This window comes from Lepisosteus platostomus, chromosome 7 (genome assembly GCF_059453375.1).
Source record: "Lepisosteus platostomus isolate fLepPlt1 chromosome 7, fLepPlt1.hap1, whole genome shotgun sequence".
NCBI classification, from domain to species: domain Eukaryota; kingdom Metazoa; phylum Chordata; class Actinopteri; order Semionotiformes; family Lepisosteidae; genus Lepisosteus; species Lepisosteus platostomus.
The window spans coordinates 6251669-6270503 of record NC_142617.1 but is presented as its reverse complement, the minus strand read 5'-3'; the positions used below and the strand labels follow the sequence as shown (position 1 = coordinate 6270503).

The 18835-nt window shown below is 41.0% G+C and overlaps 1 protein-coding gene and 1 long non-coding RNA gene across 4 annotated transcripts in view; one reads left to right on the top strand and one right to left on the bottom strand.

The window, feature by feature from the left end:
- Positions 1-18835, bottom strand: part of uvrag (UV radiation resistance associated gene) — a 91391-nt gene that overhangs the window by 56205 nt on the left and 16351 nt on the right. For 2 of the 3 annotated variants that reach the window (XM_088638874.1, XM_088638871.1), the window contains exons 7-8: positions 12227-12332; positions 8056-8182 (exon numbers count right to left, since the gene is read on the bottom strand). In XM_088638874.1, coding sequence (XP_088495000.1) covers positions 8056-8182; positions 12227-12332 — 233 coding nt within the window. The remainder of the gene's footprint in view (positions 1-8055; positions 8183-12226; positions 12333-18835) is intronic. The other variant, XM_088638873.1, reaches the window with a different exon arrangement.
- Positions 5170-7392, top strand: LOC148658019 (uncharacterized). Its single transcript, XR_015940016.1, has 3 exons — positions 5170-5624; positions 6693-6741; positions 7140-7392. It is a non-coding gene; the product is annotated as an uncharacterized LOC148658019 (long non-coding RNA).

Below are 18835 nucleotides of genomic sequence, written 5' to 3'. Positions count from 1 at the left end.
TACCTCCTTAAAGACCTGAGCAACTGATAAGTTTATGATGCCTTAATGTGTAAAACTGTCCACAAAGGCTGGCACACAAACACTGACATATAAAGTGAAATATACAGATCTGAACAGAGAAATGGTCCCATGATCAAAATCAGTCATATAATGAGAGGCATTTAAAAAAGCAACGAATTCAGTTGGTTCCACCTTTTTTTCACATTTCAATGCTTCTCAGTACATCTAAATTATGGCTTAAGATAAACAGTGTTAATTATGAAAATAGATAATAAATTTTTATAATTATAGTTAGTGCCACCAGCCTTAGCAGAATCTCTTGCTTTACTTTAATTCAACATTTCACTTAAAGCTACAGTATTATAACGCTATTAAAGCTATTATTATTATATAAGTTTCAGAATATTTTGTATGAAGGATTATGATGGTATTCTAATCAACACCACAAGACACCTTTGCTTACTTACAGTATATATGCATTCTATAAAAAACTTACAATAACTGTAGAAATATTAAATCAAATAACTAAGATCACTTTAGTGTTAAGATTTCACACTGTTAGATAAACTCTCTAATTTTTTTTTTGCTTTTCATTTTGGTTCTACAATAGGCTGTAATTTTTAAATTTTTTATAACTGGAGTTATTATGCAAAGTAAGTAAACTGAACACAGACACCAATTAATTAAACTGATTATTTTTTTAAAAGACAACATTTCTTATACCGTAAGTATAACATTCACGAAATACTTTCAGTGCTAGAATGTTAATTTTGGAAAGTATTCTAAAACACACAGTACATCATCCTGCTCTGTTATTCACAGGGAAGAAAATACCCTTGCACTGTTTACATCAACTAATTTATAGTCTCTCCTTCAGGAAAAAAGAGCTTTGCAGAGGAGATTCAAGCATACCACAATCACGTACTGGTGTCATGTGAATTCTGGGCTTTTCGCCCACCTAATGAGATCAGTGAGAAAAAGCAAATTAGGTATGCAAAGGGGGGGAAAAAAAGAAAATATTTTTTTACACGGATAGTTGTGGAAAAAAACGTTTGCATCCTCTCAGGAAAACTGCTTTGCAACATTTTATCCACATCAGAAACACATAATCGTGCAACATGATTACATGCATTTATCGCACGGATGATTTGTCTGCACAGATTGACATGCTTGTCAATGAAGCCTGATACTGTTGTGAACTCTTAATTACTTGCAAACCTTGCATAACTTCAACAAATTATCCAAAAAAAACAAACTAGACGGTGCCTGTTTCTTGCAATGTACGAATATATCTTAGTATTATTTATACAGTATAACCATTTATTATTTTTCAATTCTGCTTTATTTTTATTCAGCCTTAATACAGACATGTAGATATGGCTTTTAATGCTCTCCATTTGCCTGATTCTCTATAGTTTAGACAGGAAAGCAAGCAATTTTGTCTTGGACTTTAAACCATCCCCTGGAAAGGGAATTAACGCAAGGAAACAAGGTTGTACTAAAACACAACTATATTCGCAAAGTGAAAAATAAGATCCAGATAAAAAAAGAGGAAAGAAGAGTATAGCATTACATCGTCTAATTAGTTTCAGACTTCTGCTGTTTTTATCAAGGGGGAAGAAAAGAAGGAAGTCCGCTGTATGTAACATTAGAGCAGCTAAGAAAAATATTGCTGCTTTTTTTAGCTACAAAAGCAGAGTTAAAAGACAAAAGAAAGAGCTCCACCAATTTTAATAAAAGCAAAGAACAGTCTCAGTCATAACTTGACTGCTGTTCCACCCAGAAACAAGTGGCTGGTTTGAATGATGCAGCTAAATTGTATTTGCTTGTTACCTGTCAAAGCAATTTGCAAGGCCAAAAATACCATAAGAGAGGAATCTCCATCAGATTAGGAAAGAAAAGATACAGATTACCACTTCAAGGCAACTTCTGACTTGAAAGGGCGTTCAAAGATGACATCCCCTGTGCCTGCATGCTCCTTCTGTGTACTGGTGCTTTTATGTACCAACACTCAGCTCCTGTGCGATTACATCAAAGTGGCTCAAAGCACAAACCAAACAAATAATGCAGGCCTAACCTGTGTGGAATGCTTGGAGATGTCATCCCGCACTCGAGATGTTATTTTTCAGCAATAATAAATGCTGTTTTCATTTTTCAGTCAAAGCTCATTTCTTTTTTTTCTTTTAGCCTTTTTTCTTTTAGAAAAATCTCAAGAACGAACACCCCCTCATTCCATTCTCACTTGTGACTTCATGTTAAGGATGTCAAACTCTACACCAGTCACCAGAGAGGGACACAAAATATTAAGGCATACATGAAAGCAAATTCACACAAACACTGCTGTACCTCAGGGGTATTTGTTCACTACAATCTGTATTTGTTACAAATGTCATTTTGCCTGGTCTTAAATGTATCTTGAGTGTAATTCAAGTCTTTATTTTACCATCTTGTTGTAACATCTCAGGGACGATCCTGGACACAGAACAACATTCAGAAGAAGGCTGGTACTGTACATAGTACTGTATATTTAGAGGCAATTGAGACAGCTGGACACAGATGCGGTTTCTTCATTTCTAATTCAAATCAGGAAAATAAATTGCTTATTTTTTCTTGACTCATCCGCCTTACACATCAAACCCTTTCAATCAACCTTTCCATCCTAAAGATAAAACAATTCTGCTTCCGCGCCTGCTCTTTTAAAATGTTAGTGTTTGTAGAAGAGACATCACTTTGGATGAGAATAATCTAGTGTTACACACTCATCAGACGAGGAGTCCAGAGCTGCCCGTCCTCCACCCATATAAATCTCTTCTATTCTAGAAACGCAATTCTTACCATGGTAACCCAACAAGTGATGCTCATTTGCTTTGACATAGTAAAGACAGAGAAAAAATAAATAAATGTACCAAGACTTCATTGTTTTAACTTATAGCTATGCTCAGATTCCATTGAAAATTAAGTTAAAGCAGGGACAACTATCGGGACAAAAAAAATTGGGACCAACCCATGACTCGCACAACATATTCGTTTCAGCTGTATCTTAACAGAATGAACATGTTTCAGCAAACTGTCTCGGAATAAAAAGCCAGAGTTGGTATGAATTATGCTAAAGAATTTCTTCCAGGTTCTGCTCTTTTGGTTTAATATCTATTATATAGAACTAGTTCCCTTACAGTATGTCCGGATTGCACAAACCTCTGGTGCCCTAGTTAACAGAATCAACACGCTGTCTGTTCTCACTCCTCTAGTAGAGGATTTGCTTCCTGCAACAAAGATTCTTCTAAACTCCTACTGTAGGTTGATGCTTCACATTCTGACTGACAGCTTCACCTGATTCATTAGCTTTAACCTTAAGCTTGAAACTTTCAGTCGTATAGTTAGATCTTCGGAACTTTTACAAAAGAAAAAGAATGAAACATTTTATACTGAGGCTAGAAATCTGTCAAAAATGAGTGGGACTTCAGCTATTTTCATTTCTGCCTTTGTCAACTCTCTTGCAAACCACAGAGAAAATTAATAAGAATTTAATCCGTCTAGTATTTGGTATTACTAATAATTTATTTTTCTCATGCTTTCATGCTCTAGCATTTTTACCCATTTGTACAGTATTTTACTGTGATGTGAGTGAAGGACCTTTATGTACCCAAAGAATGAAACTGTTCTCACAGCAGCTCCTTAACTGTATCACATAGTCTCTATACTGTATAAAGACTCACTGCACAGGCTCCTCTGCTAAAACGTGTAACAGACTCAATCTACCTTGCAGCAGGACAGTTTTAGAGCATAAATAAATAAAAAATAAGGAATTTTAGACAATATGAAGCCTACTGTATGAACAAGGAGACGAAAAGATAAAGAAAATGCTGGAAACCATGTTAAAAAACGACTTCGTGCTCAGCCAAAAGCAGCTATCATCTGTTGCTGGCTCTAAATAAATCATAGGACTTTCTGTAAATCAGGCCCATTTTCTCTCTCCACTCTGTGACAGCAAAAGCAGATCAACAGTCCCATCACACTCACACAGAGATTTATTTGTTTCTAAAGCAAAATTGCTCCAAGATGAATAATCTTTCCCCTCAGAAGAAAGAGCCTTTTAGGAACTCTCACACAGAAATCTCCTGACTTCAAACTACACCTTTTACAGTACATTGTAGACCTTAACAGATTCAAACAGATATCGTAACTGTGATACTGAGGGGACCAAAAGGCTGGGCCACAAGTAGACTGTAAGAATTATTCTAAATTCTGCAGCACGTCAGCAAAGCTTAACCTCCTTGGATGCAGGGTAACCCTGAGCTTACTTTGAAGTAGTTATCTTCTGCAAAGACCAGAGAATGTGGCTCTTGGTCATCCACAGTCCAGCCACAGTGTAATACGCAAATCACAATACCATCCAAAATATAGATGCAGTGTATACCACTGTGTAACAGCAATACGTCATTAACACCATGGTACCGAGAGATCTGAAATGTGTGCAAACATATCTGACACACCTAGAGGTTGGCCTCAGAACACACATGGCAGACTAATATTACAGTCGTACACACTCACCGTTTGGCCTGTGAGACCGCTTACAGTGCTGATGGAAACTCAAGCCAGGAGTCTATAAAAGTGCACCTTGAAAGAGCAGTGGGTGTGCCTTGTAATATAAAATATGAACCCAGCTACGAAAATTTTATTTCCCCGTGGACAGAAAGGATATGTGGCAATAAAGCTCACTAGCAAAAAAAAACATACATCTTACAGATGACGAAGCTCAGATTTCTAAAGCCCATTTCCTTTTCCAAAATGTAACATAAAAAGCTAAGCAATACTTACGTGAAGCTAAGTATAATGATAGGAATTCTGGGGGGAAGAAAACCTACGTACAGCTATTTTAAAGTTTGTTGATGCATCCAAATGGAGGAAATGGATGTACAGTAATTACTAGCGGATTGTTAGTTGTTATACCAAAAGCCAATTTTACAGGAATTAAATAGATGAATCAGAATCACAGTTAGTCTTGGTTCTTTTATTTGGCTGCATATTGCATGTATCATCTCCTTTATCACCTTCATGATGTTAATGTTTTTAATTTAAAAGTAAATGAAAAAGCAAAGAAAACAATACACATTAATTGTGTTTTGCATCTAAAGTACATGATACACAGTGCTACGCAGTATACAGTATACGACCCACGGGGTAAACCTTTTGTCCGAAATGTGTGACAGATGAGATCAGAGCCATCAATTCTAGTCTGAGCACACATAATCCACACATGAAGCAGGAGCCCTTAGTGATGATACTGTCCCAGTCTCGCAAACACGCGCTCCCTGTTCTCTAACTCTATCCAATCACAGCGCTCCCCTTTGGTGATGTCACAAATCTAGTGTGACATCGCGTGTCTTTGCACTCAAGTCTGTAAACTCACTTCCTTCAAAACCCCAAAGAAAGGAAAATTCCAAACCTCCAAGCAACTGAACCACCACTGGTCTCACTCAAACTGTACCTCGTGTGCTTTATCATGTCAAAAGAAAATTCCTGAACACTATAATAAGGGCTTTACAATGATGTTGTTAAAGAAAAAAAATGGTGGTGTGGTTCTAGAAAAGTGGGAAATTAATATTTCTTCATGGGAGTGAATGGTAAGCCATCTTGCTGGATTTGTATGCAACAGGTAGCTGCTCTCCAAAGAGAAACAGCCATAGTTGTAGAAGTGATTTTTTGTTTTTAGATTGCAGATAGCAGCCGGATAGTGTTCTGCATTTTATGCCACATAACATCCCTTTAACCATGTCTTTTGTCGATTCTTTGCCTTAGTAAAAAACACTAAAATTCTACTAAATGCACTAAACAAGGCTAGCTGCTGCTCACTTATCATCAATGGTACTGACAGTGTCTGTCACTCACTCAGAATTTACTGGTGATGCTAATCATGAATCTCAGAGTCCGCTCAGGACTGCATTTCAATCCGGCTGTTTACCAACCGATATACACCCTCCTCTCGGCTCTCATAATTCATTCCTCAAAAAACGTCTGCGATGTGAAATTTCACATAAGGAAAGTATAATGCAAATTGAATTTAAATGTAAAAGCTTTTGATTTGTTCCAGCGATATACATGATATACAATATGTTGCAGTATTACTCATTTCTACTCTAAGATACTGAAATGTCAAACTAAGAGCACTATAGCATGTGCAAGATACTGTCATTTGCACATAGTACTGTAGTACAAATAAAATGTGCAAAAATTCTAAACTGTTGTACATATTCACAGCATAGCTTTGCAAATGGTTTCTGAGCACCTGTCTTTTTATCACTTCACGTTTTACAGCCAGGAAGAAAGTCTTCCTTATTTTTTTCCTTTTGTAAAACAAAACCATCAGCAATAAGTTTTTCTGTTAAAAAAGCTGGAGGATATTCGATGCTAAAAGGAGGATATTCAAAGCTAAAACTTACTAGGTAAACAAAATCTCAAATGAGATGCCGTCATCATGGTGAAAATGGCTTTGCATTTTGCAACACAGGTATTAAAATAAATGTGTTCTTTAGCAAAAAGCAAAAAAAAATTGTAAGTTGAGCATTCCTATAGTTGTAGAACAATATCATGATACTATTCTTTTAAATAGAACAGAGATTTACCTAGGGTACAATTATCAAGACTTTGATGTTTTAATTATGGTTAATAATGCTAAAACATCCCTTCCTCAGAGAGTAACCATCTAGTGAAGACACAGTGACTGCTAATTGCATTTTAAAGGTAAAAAAAAGTAATATTATGTGATGGTTGTCCCTGGAATTTAGATATTTTATGGTTTACTATATACAGTATAGCCTGTTTAACTACAATTAAATCAAACCTGTTCCACTATAGCATATGAGTTTGACACCACTGGAATAGTCCAATATTTATCTCTATCTCTGGCAAAGCATGGCAGATGTACTGTAACTCATCAAATAAAAAAGGAAAAACCCTAAATGACTTCAATATATATATAAAAGTGTGTTGCTCACAATTAAAACAAGAAAAAAAATGTTTTATATAAATATAAAACCTTGTATATACATAAGCAGCTCTGCAAAAGGCTGGCAGTCTGTGTCAACTTTCCTAACTGCAGTTTCACATCTTATTAAACGTGATCTTGCTCTGTGTCTCAGTAGGAAATATGGAAAGGATCTGGACAGCAGCTCAGGCGGCGCTGATGCGAAACAGGATGCCCCAGTGCTGAAGTCACCCGCTGAGCCTCGCAGCGCGTGAAACGCTGGGGGGCAGAGACGACCAGGGAGAGGGGAGAGACAACCGGGCTTCTGAGCTAAAAGGGCTCCCACCCGCCTGCTCCCGCCTGGAGATCGGATCGGACGTGCGCTTTACAGGATAAACGCAATCCCCTCTGCAAGCCAGCCAGCTTGGGAAACGACCCCCTTACCTACCGCCGCCCACCCCCCACTTCACTCCTGGGCTGACCGGTTTACCCCCCCTGAAGCTTGCCGTGCTTGTGTGTGTGTGTGTGTGTGTGTGTGTGTGTGTGTGTGTGTGTGTGTGTGTGTGTGTGTCGGGACGGGCTGCTCAAGGACCACAATCCACCTGCGGGACAGCGCGAGACAGACCCGGGGCCCAACGCCTCCATTTTTAAAACGCTAAGTGTTAAAACACTCCCTTGTTTTCCACTCCAGTACCCATCTACCTTTTCTCAGGAACAGGCCCTTAGTGGCCACTCTTACTATTCTGGACAGCTGCCTAAGTCCCTAAGGCAAGGCGGCTTAGGACCAAGGACCAAGTGACCAAGTGACCAAGTGACCAAGTGACCAAGTGACCAAGTGACGAAGTTACAAAGTTACAAAGTTCCGAAGTTCCGAAGTTCCGAAGTTCCGAAGTTACGAAGTTACGAAGTTCTTTCTCTTTTCCAGCCCAGACGCCAACCCTGCATCTCCTCTTCGATCCAAGGCGCTTAATCTCCCCCAGCCGCTCCTTTCCCCAGCCTTGTCGTCGTGCCCGACCCGGAGGCGCCGGTCGCGTCGAAGCCAGGCGGGCCTCGGGGCCGGCGGCGGGCAGGACAGGGCCGGCGCGGTGTACCTTTTTTCTGCAGCGCGGCCCTCTCCTTCTGCAGGAAGTCCGTCTCTCGCCCCAGCGCCCTCCTCTGCCGCTCCAGCTCGCTGCGCAGCACGCCGATCCGCAACTGGATGCACTCCCGCTCCTTCTTCTGCCAAAACACACACCGTTAGTCCTCCGCCGCCGGCCTCAACCACCGCCGTTCCCCCCCGCTTGGGACAGCTCGGGCACGCCGCACGCGCCGGCGCGGCTCCATCGCCACGCGCCAAAACCGGACCATTCGATCGCGAATGCGGCCCGTTGCGTCCACCTGCCTATGCGCACACTGGGCCTACCTGTTAAAAAAAAAAATGCAAAGCCAAAGGATATCTAATTTAACGGATTATTACGGAGAATTTACTTGGAACAGGGTGTTACCAGAGAGCACAGCCTACAGTTCAAGTAGGGAGCTGCGTCAGCATGCGTAGACTGCAAAGGAACAAGTAAAAGGTTTATCTCGTGCTGAAAAGATAAGAAGGGAAACACAACTTTCCGGCTGTGGAGCCTTCTTAGGGTGCCAAGTTGAAACCCGAAGAAGGCTCCACAGCCGAAACGTTGCGTTTCCTTTCTTCTCTTTTCAGCACGAAATAAACCTTTGACTTGTTCCTTTGCAGCCTACAGTTGCTAGGTTGTCTCTGGATGTTTAAAAGAGATAATGGAAAGACGCAGACTCTGCTGGCATCGTGTCTAAGCCAGCATTCTGGCTTGTATCAAGAAACACCTGGATGAGATCCTTGGATCAATTAGATACAAACGGCCAAATGCTTAGATGCGTCTAATGGCCTCCCCTCCATTGTAAATGTTCTCATGAGTGTTTCCAGAAAAACCTTACCCCGAAACGATACTGTTTTTGGATACGCAGACTTGAAAACACACATCATATAAATAGAATAAACCTAGAACATAACAGGCAGGACACAGAGCTGTCTTTCTTTTTCCACAAACATTCCAGGCTCCTTGGCCTGGAGAGCACTTGGCATTTTTAAATATTCACGCTGCTTTAAAAACACTGGAGTCATTTATTTGGAACTTAAAACCAACTGAGACAATTTCTTTGGAACTGAATGAATCCTCTGGTTGTACAGTAAAGAAGAAGACCGGCTCTCTCACACACTAGTCTAGTGTAAGAGAAACGCCTAGCTTAACTGGTGACAGGGCTCAAGACCAACAGCTTTTCAGTGTTTTTCCTTCATGAACATTTAACCTTTCACACACAGGGTCTGCTCATTCTACTGTCAAATCTTATTATATAACCGAGGGGGCATTTGTCAGAAGGGATGTCAGGAGGGACTCTAAGTATGAAGCACATGGTTTATGGATGGCCCTGTTTTCACTACACGCTGACCATAAGTTTAAATCATTCGGGAGCAGTAGGAGTCGGTGGGAAATGGGAAGCCTATTTAAAGGAGGCTGCCTGCAGGGAGATGTAAAATATATATTTTCAATATATTTTCAAATTGACCAGCATCTGAAGAAAACTGGAAAACAGCCTCATCCTTTACTTACGGTAAATTGCCCACATGTGAGCACACTGGGTGTACAATTCTAAGAGAAGCTTTCACCAATGATTAAAGTCTTGGAAAATGTTTTATTTTAGCTGTAGTAAAGCAAACAGGCTGAGGGCTAACCTTGAAAAATGTCCTGCCAGGTGTCTTCTGCTCGTCCGCCAGCCCTTCAGAGTTTAACAAAGAACCACAATACGCTTCCTAACAAATCACAAACTCGAGCATAATTCCGAAGGGCACGTTTGCTCTTTCCTGGTCACTTTTTTTTACTCTTGGGTGTACTGCACTGAGCACGTCTGGCTACATGATGTTCTGGGGATGAGGAGATGATCTAATATATGATCTAATAAAAGGCTTCATCCCCTTGACCCTTAAGATACCTGTCAAAATTTATCAGCTCAGGCGGAAGAGGCAGATGCTGAAGTCGATCTATCCCAGATGCTTGGGGGTTGCCACCTCTAGCTATTTATTGTTCAGAAGGAGATGGGGGGGAGGGGGGGGAGACTTGGCAGATCTGAAACTATCATCTTCAGGGGACGAGGTTGTCGGGACCCTGTGAAGGAGCAAAGCTCTATCAGTATCCCGCTGTCCTGATGAATGTCGGGACCACAGGAACATTTTTCTGCCTGTCCCGTGAAGGCAACAAGATCATTTCCAGAGAACGAGAAGGATCTGGGGAAAAGCTGACCCGCTGGGTCACAGTGAAAGTTTTCTTTGCTTCTTTCCTCTGAGCTGCACACATTCTGCCTCTCTCATTATCCCTCTGGACAGTCAGCAGCAAGAGAGCTGGGACAAGGAGAATTTTATCACAGGAAGACCACGGAGGTGTCTTGCATGCAAAGCCAGTGTCTGTTAGGAAGCAGCTTGGCTACAGGTTCAGTTAAATTGCTGGGGCCTAGCTGCAAATAATTTTGGGAAAGCATACTAGTCATCACAAGAAACGCAAAACATGCATCCATATAGAAACACATCAATACCACCTCTTAAGATGTATTGTCCAGGACTCACACATGAAACGCGCACTATTTCAAACCATACAAGATTGACTACAGTTCCTTTATGATACTGTCAGCATGGGATTCCACAGTACTCCATAAAAAGGAAAATCGTCCATATTCTGTGATCGTCTTCCCCTCGGGTCGTTTGATGTGTAACGAAATCCCTCACATACCTCAAAACGAGGAAACACTTGTTTCTTTTTACCGAAAGGACAAGGTTTGCAGTGCTTCGGAAATGTGTTGGCTTCGTATCCCAGTCTTGCTCTTTTTCAGCAGGGGGAAAAATTCAAACCGTGTTGTTTTTTAGGACCCTGTACTGTATTTCCCCGGTTGCCTGCAGCAGTGGTCACACACATGAGCCAAGTCATTTGATAGCAATCATTGCCGAGATAGCAGTAAACCCTGATAACCTCTTATCATGGAATTCTTGATAAAAACTAAGCCCCTCCGGATAAAAATAGAGGGTGTCAATCACTCTGGAGAGGCAGATAGGGCCGACATCTCCCAAGTGTTAAAATCCATATACTCCAGGAATGCGAGAATTGCGTGTTAACCGCAGCTGGTGCTCGCACGAATTGAAGAATGCCACCCTTGCTCTGTAAGAAATGGGCTTTCGAGATGTCTCAGTCTGGCACGTCCTTGGTCCTTTTTCGATATCCCTCTCAGGCACACTACAGTGTTCATCAGCAATAGTTCTGGTTAGGCAGGGACACAGCGTTGAAACAAAACGTATATGGTACGTTAAAGGCGGAAAAGTGGGATTAATAGCTTTTCCCTACCAAGACAGGGGTACCTTAGGTTAAAAGCTCAAAAAAACATGTTTCTAGGTTTTCATTTGTACTCACTTATCAGAACTTGAAGTCGTGTGTTACAATGTGTAAATAATGGTAAAAGAAATTCTGATATAACGTGTCTTGATTCCAAGCAGTTAGGTAACAAAATATGTTACTTTGGTGTGTAGACATTTTCTAGGTACTGTGTGCTTTAGTAAAGGCTAGAGAATGGGCTTAATAGCTTTTGCCTATCAGGATACAGAGACGGGGGATCTGTGGTTAGAAAGCAAGAGTCCTGTCTGGAGTCAATGCAGGAAAAAAACACCTAAGACACACCACATCTCTCCACAAGGCAGTGTATAGCAATATATGACATCTTAAAAAACATGTTAGAACCTGCATTAAAATACATAACAGAAAAAAAAGCTTCCGTAGTGTTTGTTTACTATAAACGCATTCCTAAAACTCCGGATTTACAGCTGCGTTTTCACAGCTGCTAGCTATACGGTCAATCTTTTAAAAAATGCTAAATATGCTCACCTTATACCGCTTATGAGGAGTTTAGATAAAGAACTTGCAGAAGCAGAAATACATACACAAAAAACATGAAGACTTCAATGCAAATAGATGAATATTGTATCACTTGAAAGGTTAAGTAGTCTTAAGAAACACAGTGCTGACACAAACACACAGTTCGCAGGCTTTGATAGCGTTCATTACTGAAAACGCTAGGTAGCCCTTACTTCATTCATGAAAAGGCCAAATTCAGACTAAGACTTAAGCCCATTACAAAACAGGCTCAATATGTTTTCAATGGAAGATCCTGCTGTGTTCACTAATTCAGCAAGATTCAAAGAAGGCGTCTCACAGTGCCACTCACCCTCTCAGTGCAGGCTTCTGTTTTCCTCAGCTTCTCCTCAATCTCCTTCCCAATCTTCTGCACTGTTACCTGGGTCTGCTTGATGGCCCTCTGGGCAGTGTGCAACCTGGATAGAGAGTCAGCAGTCAACAGTGGGCAAACCTTTTCCTGGGGCAGCCAGCCCTGACCCAGCCTGCCAGTGCAAGCCCCAGTTAATGATTTACTCAACACCTCATGGGAAGTGTCTGCACGTGAATTTCAGTCTTACCTTTCTCAACATTTTCACAAATTTAAACGTGAAATATGTTATGTGCCCCCATCACACTCCACAAATTTAGACGTGACAATGATTAATTAACTTGAATCATCTCTATAATCCTGAATTTACACCAAGCCTTCTAGGATTGACAACAGGACCCCATATGACATGTATCACAAACTGCACCAAAATCTTATCACAGCCATCCGAACAGTACTGCTGGCTTTCTGAGCTGAGGGACATTTCCATTGATCTCCTGATGTGATTCAAATGTCCTGATCCAAAAAGACGTGGTCATCACTCTTTCACCCATTACACTGTAAAAATAACCCCTATAGAATGGACACTTTGATTAACTGCCTTCAAGTGACACACGTTTTCCTTATATTAACCCCTCAAAAAACATCAGCGGGGAAAAAAAACAACAGGTCAGGCAGAGGACACAGCAGTGACTTCTCATTTGGAATTAATTCAATTCTGCTCCATCCTTAGATGTAAGGATGCTGACCGGTCCCACAGATGTTAGATAACCACTTGAAAAACCATGGAGCAAAAGTGCCCCACTTTGAAAGTCAGCCCTTCAGCCTGAAAATATATCATAAAACCGAAGAGCATCAAAAAACTGGAGCTCCCCAAACAAGAGAGTGATTGGATTGATAAAGCACTAAAGTGGGCAAAAACCAGTAAAAAAACCCGACAAGAACGGAGGAGTCAATCTGTGTGGGTAAGTCTTGTGCGTCACGCCAGGAGACACACTGCTGCAGCAACAGGAAAGCAAGGGATGGCTGGGAAACCCGTTCATCACCGCACTGTCAAAGCTGCTGGAGCTCATGGCGATTTTCGAGAACGTTAGAAAAAAGCTGACAACTGCTCTGCTCGGCACGGCTGTTTCTTTTCCTCTCTGGCTCTGGAGGTGAGGAATAGTCCCCGTTTAACAGCCTGTCGGATTTAAGCCCAAGGGGTGTGCTTTTCTCATTAACCATTTCCCCCTTGTTATGCTTTCATAGCGGGGTTTCAAAAACCCGCTTTCTGCATGTGCTTCACCTCGCCTCGCGACTGCATGCTGCGATTTTTTTTTTCCGGCAGCTTTGCTCTCAGCTTGTAAACCAAAAGGATTATCACATCCGCGCCGCTGCCCCCAGAGGGTCGCATTCGTGGAGTAAGAGCCTGCCAGCAGCCTCGGACTGCAGCGCTATGTCACCGAGCTTTGCACCGGAGGAGAGCAAAAGAAATATCTGCTGTGAAGCTGATGAATTACATTTTCCCCGCGTGAAAACAGATCAAGACACTAATATGCGTGTTATAAGTTTTCATAGGCGATTGGTTCAGATTTGAAAACAAATCTACATTATTCTCGGGGTTTTTTTTCAGGGCACTGCTATCGTCAGAAAAACATGAATAAAAACAGTCACCGTCTCTGTCAGAATAAACCTGACCCCCCCACCCCAATTAGTGACACCCAGTCAAGGTGCCACCATCCTGTTGCTTGGGGGCCAAATTCTGTGCTGCGCGTCTTCAGATTGTCCACATAGGGTTGGGGAAAACTCCAGCTACTCTACATATGTCTCTTTCAACCATGGACGACATCAACTGGAACTGGGTCTCAGTTATTCTTAGATAGGAGAAAACAAGGTGCACCTTACTTCATCTCTAAAAGCATGTCCGAGTTGATCAAGCACGAGGAAGAGAAACACCGCTCCCCACGTTACAAGAACACAGACAGTTTCTCCTCCCATCCTCCACTCCTCTCCAGCTCCGAATCTACCCAGATGTTAACCTTCCCTAACGAGTATGTTGTTTTAATCAAGGCCTGCGGTACATCCAAAATCAATGTGTAGTAGAAAACACGCAACAGTTTTTATTTTCCTCCTCTCTTGAATGAGGCCAATCAGATGTATCAATCACCATGACGCCAATGTATATTTTTGTCTCTGTTAGTCACGGAGTCTTACTATTTAATACCTCTTTGCCAGGGCTGACCACACCTATCCTAAAACAGGCTTGTATGAGTCTTTCATAAATTGATTCTTTCCCACATAGGAAAAAATACAAATTCTGACTGCAGCTATAGATTGTTCAGACATATAGCAAGGAATATGTTTCTGAAGTGGTTCTGGAGTAGGCCGTCATGTTTCATCCACCAGAATCCTTTTAATCACCTTCTGACTTTCTAACGCACACCCCATTTACAAATGTGCCAGTATGACATTTTTTAAAATATCCACAGTCATGCTTTGATGCGCTATAGACTGCCAGTGAGTCAAACATCTGACCGTTAAGACTTGCTCATTATAAATGGCCTGAGAAATAAAAAGCATAATTATTATTAAACAAATTAAACACTTAAATGAACAAACTGTTTACTGCATAAACTGTTCTATTCTGTGCTGCTATATTAAAAGACTTCATTATTATGCTTTTCAGATGCTGGCAGAATATTGATTGAATACAGCAATCGGTACTTTGTCGACCCCACTGGCCCCTACTGTAGGAGAAAGCAATAGTCGGTCTACTTCACACATGTCTGAGCGCTTATCAGCAGATCTGGAATGAGACTGCTGCACACCTGCTCATCAGTGCCTGTTTACTCAGACACCTTTTCTACCTGCTGTAGTACACTGAGGACAGGCTTCGCTGTCTGAGGGGGAACACCATCACAGAAGACTAGATAGATCCTCCCAAAAAGTTTTTACTATTACTATATTTATTTTTAAGAGCAGAATTTTGAGGAAATTGCAAAGTAGAACAAACAGTGTTTCTAAATTACACTGATGGCATTTATTTAATTAACTGAAATAAATCTGGTGAATCTTCAGCAAAGGAAGATCTTCACTGTAGAAAGCATAAAACATGTAAAGAGAACACTTTGTCACGTCTGCTACCAGGCACAGCTCAGCTTTCTCAATAATATACTGACAGAGGCTTTAGGCTTTTAAACACAGAAGTTATTTTCAGGAAAGAAAGCCACATTTTAAAAGGAAAACTGACACTTAAGCTGATGTTATAACTTAAAAAAAACACACTGAAAATTCACATCACAGGAGTAAAATGGGTTATTTTTAAACATCCAATTTGAAATCAATCGGGTGCAGAAATATTGCAGGAAAAAATATTTCCTCTCAATAATTTTAAGAAACGGTGTTAATCTCAGAACCATGACCATTTAAAAACCATATTTCTTTCCGTCGTTATGTGCGACTTACAGAAAGCGGAAAGCAAAAACTATTATCTTCACCCAATATGCAGAGGACAAAAAAAAAACCTTGGACATAAAAAAACTGGTATAATATTAATACCCCCCAGAACTCCTGGGAAAGTACAGAACAAATGAAATGTTAAGAGCTCAAGAAAATCCCCCCTGGCAAAACGTCTGTCCCACCCTGCAGTCTGGCATTCATTTAAACAGATGAGGGTTTCCTTTATTGATGATCTCTGAATAAATATTTAAAAGCGTGTGCAGCCTGAGGACATTTTTGCCTCCTAATCAATTGAAACGAGAGTGAGGAATGATCCCTCCGTCAGAGCTGAGAGATCGGAGGGATGAGCCAGGACACATCAAGCAACACGCTACGTCAGTGCTCCGGCACAACGTCAAGCCACTGACCTGCAAACAGAATGCTGGCCACCGCGAAGAGGTGACAGGTCACATGGGACACACAGTACTTATCCTGTCCTCGGCAATAAAGACTCTTTCCTCTACCAATGCCTAAGCTTTTATTTTCTGCGTTGTAGAACTGTTGCTACCGCCGAGCTCACTTTTCACTTCATTGACATTCTATCCAAGAATTCGTCCTTATAAGAAGGAAAGAGGAAGTGAAACAGACATTGCACGAGCTGTGCCATAAGAAAAGGGGCTGCAGTTTATTCTGCTGGAATACACAGCGCTGAGTGTTGATTGAAACTTATTTTTTTTTATTTACCCCCACTGTAAAACAGGGGAAAAAGAACAATTCAGAAACCTGGACAAAAATGGTTAGATCTGATTTTGCCCAGCCCGGGCGAAGCATTTTCAAAATGTTTTGGTTTGGAAACTTTTCAAAATGGCGAGACAAAAAGAATCCCCCCCAGCACCTTTAAAGTGTTGTATCTGTACGCAGAACTGAACTGTGTCAGTAAAGTCCACCACAGATTCGAGTGCCCTGCAGGACTCCAATTTAAATGTAATAAGACTAACATTTAAATAATTACTGTATTTTAATTCACCCAAACAAAATGCTATAGTCAGCTTGCAAACAGTACTTGAGGGCTAAGTCATTCACTCAAATAGTAAATATCTCAGCAGCAGCCTTTCAGAGCTGAGTTTTAAAATTGTCTGCGCATGCACAAAGATAATATCTGGGGAAACAAAATCCGCCCAAAGAATTATTATAAAAATATCAAAAAAGTGTCTCAAAACATAACAACACTGACAAAAAGAGATTTAACACCCCTGTAAAATCCGAAGAGAATGTCAGCATGTGTGGGTCCTGGTCTATACAGCTCATAACAAAAAGCTGTCTGCCTCTTCAAATGCCATTAAGATTAGATTGTATCCCTTCAAAAATATTTTGGTCTGCCTGGATTTTCACCTTTTCTCTGCCGAAGGAAATCGTCGTTGTTGTTTTTTCTCAGATTTATTAAGGCGGTCAACAGGATTGTTTACCCGGCAGCTTTTATTTGTGGAAAATGTAAACCCGGAAAGATACCGGGGGGGGGTCAGCTTCAATCTCTGGTTCACCGAGAGGACGAATCCGTCGGCATCTGGAAAGGTTACATGAAGTTACCTTCGCCAGTCACGGCACAGAGAGATCCACAAACTGTTACCCACCTGTTTCAAAACAAAACGGAGCCAATTCAAACCCTAAGCACCAGGATTTGCAGCAGAATAACATTCTCACTGATAACTAATTATATGTTTAGATATTCTGAGATACACACGTATACATAAGCATATGAAGCCAACTCGTTTTTTTTAAAATTGATGAGGCTTGAAAAGGCAAAATTTAAAAAGTGCATTTGCCTGGGAACAGACAATTCTGACTTAAATGTCAGAAAAACTCCACACTATTCCATTATAGAGATGAATGCCGACTGCTTTTTTTTTTTTTTGCTCTTTGCCAGTGATGAGCGGGTTGAGCAAAGAAGCTGGAAACGTAGAGATGGCACTCAGAATTTGCTTTTGTACCATAAAGTTAAACAAATGTTTTTTTGAAGTTTTGCAGCCCCACGTATGTTTTATTAACAAATAAGATACAACAAACAAAAAAGTGGCCTTAAACATTACAAATGTTCTGTTTTTTATTGGCTGGATAAGAAGAACGTGAGGCAGCTAGCACAATACAAGACACATTAAAAAAAGCCACACTTCACTGTAGGCCTAATTATGATTCCAGTATTCCAGACAACTAAAGATGAAAAAAGCATCCTGCTGCGTCAAAAGTACGATCTCAGAACCTGCTGAAAGGGACGTATCAGAGAGGAAAGATTCCCTCAGTCTCTAGGGCACTGGGTAAATAGAAACGAGATGAAACGGAAATGAGATGCAAACATTAATTTGTGTAGATTAACGTAATGAGGTCAAAAAGAAACAGGGACCATCATTCCATTTTCAAACGTTGATTTTCCAGAAAGTATTTTCTCTGTCACGTCTCTCTCCTTGGACAGCGGAACAGGCCGCTAATCTTGTGGCTGACTTCTGTTACACAGCTCTGCCACCAAGCGACAAGCAGCACCGTCAGTAGCATGTGCGCGCCGCAGGGAGAGAGCCAGCACAATGAAACATGATAATCGCAGGAAAAGCTTATCACTTCCACTGTTATGCAGGTTAGAGATTCTTCAGCGGTGGCTTGCTGGCTTGACCCAATATCTGCAGCACAAGGCCAGAATTGTTATTTTTGCAAATGCCAATCAAACGTCAGGCACCAGGAAAAGAAAACATTGATTATTGTTTTAAATAAAAGTTATGGGACAAAATGGACAGGCACCTTAACCTGCTAGAAATGCAAACAGACATTATCTACAGGAAAAGAAAGACAGCAAATCTTTTTTTGTGTTCTTGACAAGAGTAAAGAAGTCATATCTCAAAAGCAATTCATGTCATTTTGAGAGACTGAATGTTAAAGCCACAAAGAATTTGGGCTCTAGAATGACTGCTGTGGAATATACATAGGTTCTCCCTAAGCAGCCGAGTCCACTGTGCTCTGCATGGATTCTAATCTCCTACAGTAGTCTATAAGCACGCATGCATTCAGATTTGCTCTCTCAGGTGCCGGATGAAAATGTATTCTTCCTGTTCGCGAGTCAAATTGTTCTTCCTTTCCATGAGTTAGGGATTTCAGCTATCAAAGGTTGTGTGTGCAATGTTGGAGAACCAGCCTCTGAACTCAAGAGGA